Source organism: Etheostoma spectabile, chromosome 13 (genome assembly GCF_008692095.1).
Source record: "Etheostoma spectabile isolate EspeVRDwgs_2016 chromosome 13, UIUC_Espe_1.0, whole genome shotgun sequence".
Lineage (NCBI taxonomy): Eukaryota > Metazoa > Chordata > Actinopteri > Perciformes > Percidae > Etheostoma > Etheostoma spectabile.
In genome coordinates, this window is record NC_045745.1 from 3,375,695 (window position 1) to 3,378,338 (window position 2,644).

General features: G+C 42.2%; 1 protein-coding gene across 2 annotated transcripts in view; it reads left to right on the forward strand.

The window, feature by feature from the left end:
* dlb (deltaB) overlaps positions 1–2,644 on the forward strand; it is a 22,358-nt gene that overhangs the window by 16,590 nt on the left and 3,124 nt on the right. For both annotated transcript variants that reach the window (XM_032533087.1, XM_032533086.1), the window contains one exon: positions 1,490–1,851. In XM_032533087.1, coding sequence (XP_032388978.1) covers positions 1,490–1,851 — 362 coding nt within the window. The remainder of the gene's footprint in view (positions 1–1,489; positions 1,852–2,644) is intronic.

Sequence of the window (2,644 nt, forward strand, 5' to 3'; positions counted from 1 at the left end):
GATTTTCAATTTTGACTGGAAGACAACACAAGGGTTAAACAATAATACATGATGGTACTGGTAGCAGAGGCCATTTTAGCCCTGTTTAGGGGTACTGAGGCACCCCTAAACATAATCCCAGCACCTCTAAAAAATAACTGCAAAGACATAAAACAGTCTGTTAAGGCCAGACTAGTGTTAATCTATTGTGAGCTAAAGAGTTCTGATCTAATATAGCATCACATCGTGAAACTAAACCTAGAATCTAGATCTAGAGCATTCAGAGAAAAAAAATCGGAGCTTTTTTTCAGCAAATACTTGTCAGCCATTAGTCACCATCGCATAAATCTCTAAATTTTCAAAAGTAATTGCGATTGCATTATTGGAAATGTCTGCTTTTCCATTGATACATATCTGATTTCATTCAAAATACCATTCACCTTTCTACTAATGTCCCTGTGGCTCAGTGTTAAAGGAAGTTTTCTTCTATTCTAATTCTAAAATGACATTAAAAGGGTGTATCCCTAAAGATTGAGATTCTAGAATCGCCCCTGACTGGTAGTATCTAGAATGTGTGATGTAAATGTAGAATGTAAAATATGATTTTGTAGTCGTCTATGATACCCCAACAAGATATACATATATTTATTTAGTGAATAAGTCGTTTCTTATTGTAACATTGGAAAAACTCATTTAAAAACGTAGGAAAAACAGAGTACATAAGCAAGGTAAAAACTGTGGAAAAAAGAAATAAAATGCATCAAGTAAATGAGAAACTACTTAAAGGACTCATAATTAGGGGTTTTCAATCCAAACTCTCCTTCACGACACAAAACAGTGTAAAGAGACACTTTCACAAACGCATACATCTGAGTGAGCAGAGGCATTAAGGGAATTCAATGAATGATGAGACAACCAAAAGCATTTGTATCCACTCACACATTAGTAACACTGAGGGACTGAATTTTTCATGTCCTCCTCCCAAGGCTTGAACAATTAGACAGACAGTATTTCAAAGCAGGAATGGATTTTTTTTATTTATTGTTTTAAATCTCATCACTCAGGTTGATTTGTGATCTCCTACACAGACAGGAATCTTTTCAGAGCATAGAGAGTGTTTCTTTTATCTGTGTGATGCCCCGTAGTGTTGGGTTTTACTATGTCCAAGACGGTCTGTGGCGTTCCATCTGCCTTTTGTTCTCCATTACAATCAGCTAAAGAGCTGTGGGCCCCCCCCCCACACACACACACACATACACGCGGTTTAAGGTGACCCGGGTGTGTTAGCGTGTGTGTGCGTGTGTGTGTGTAATGGGGAGATAAAAGAAAGCATTTCTCTCCGGCAGTGTGCCTACCAGCTGCTTGGCTTAATACTTAACCAATAGTGAAGTCTGAAAAAAGGGCTGGGGTCAGACGGGGGGCCCTGTACGTGTGTGTGTGTGTGAGATGTATGAGAAGGCGTGCCCATTGTAATCATACACCCTCTCTCCCCCTCTCCTCTCCTCCCCAGCCATCTGCTCGGCCGACTGCAGCGAGAAGCACGGCTACTGCGAGGCCCCTGGGGGCTGTACGTGTCGCATGGGCTGGCAGGGCCCCTCCTGCGGCGCATGCGTCCGCTACCCGGGCTGCCTCCACGGGACCTGCAGCCAGCCATGGCAGTGTAACTGTAAGGAGGGCTGGGGGGGCCTGTTCTGCGACCAGGACCTCAACTACTGCACCAACCACAAGCCCTGCGCCAACGGGGCGACTTGCACCAACACGGGCCAGGGCAGCTACACCTGCACCTGCCGGCCCGGCTTTGGGGGCACCAACTGTGAGCTGGAAACCAACGAGTGCGACAGCAACCCCTGCAAGAACGGAGGCAGCTGCAACGTGAGTACACACTGGGATTGAAGTGGTTTAAAAGGTGCAATAAAGTTGCAATAAAGACACAAAACTATCCCAGATAAGATAAACTGTATGCAGGGAAGTTCAAGTGTCACAGCCGAAGTGTAAGACCAGTAACTTCAACAAAAACCTCTGGACTTCCAGTCTTTTTCACCTTGTCTGCATGTATGTGGATGTTGCAGAAAACGTCATACTACCATTATATACTTACATTAGGAACATCTACCTCAAATAAACAAAGAAATTTCCAAAAAGAAGAAAGGTCCGAGGCGCTTTTCTTGCAAAAATGTGAAAAAGCCCTTATTTAGATGGCTATTCCACTTTGAAGTTGTTAATACTTTAAAAATAGAGTTGGGTAACAACCGTCTTCTTCAGCGTGTAGACCTCTGCAGTTTCCCCTTTTTGTAGATACAAGATAATTGCAAACTCCAGTGAACTCATAGGTAACATATGCAAAGTATGACCACCAGATGGCTCTACAAAATACATAGAAGAAAGAAAATATTAAGACAAATAAGAAAAAGGTGGCTGTGCAAAACAGAAAAATAGGAAAACAAAAAAAACAAAATCTAGCTTTATGCTCATAAAAAACGCATTTATTATTAAACACACCAACACAACTATTGACTTTGGGCTTTCTTGAGATAACTAGGTGAGAGAATGGAACTGGATTGTGGGTAAAATGTCTCGTGTCCGCCCACATATTGTTTGATATTGGCAGCTTAACCCTCATGTTGTCCTCGGTCAAATTGACCTGTTTTCCTATATTAATGTTCTT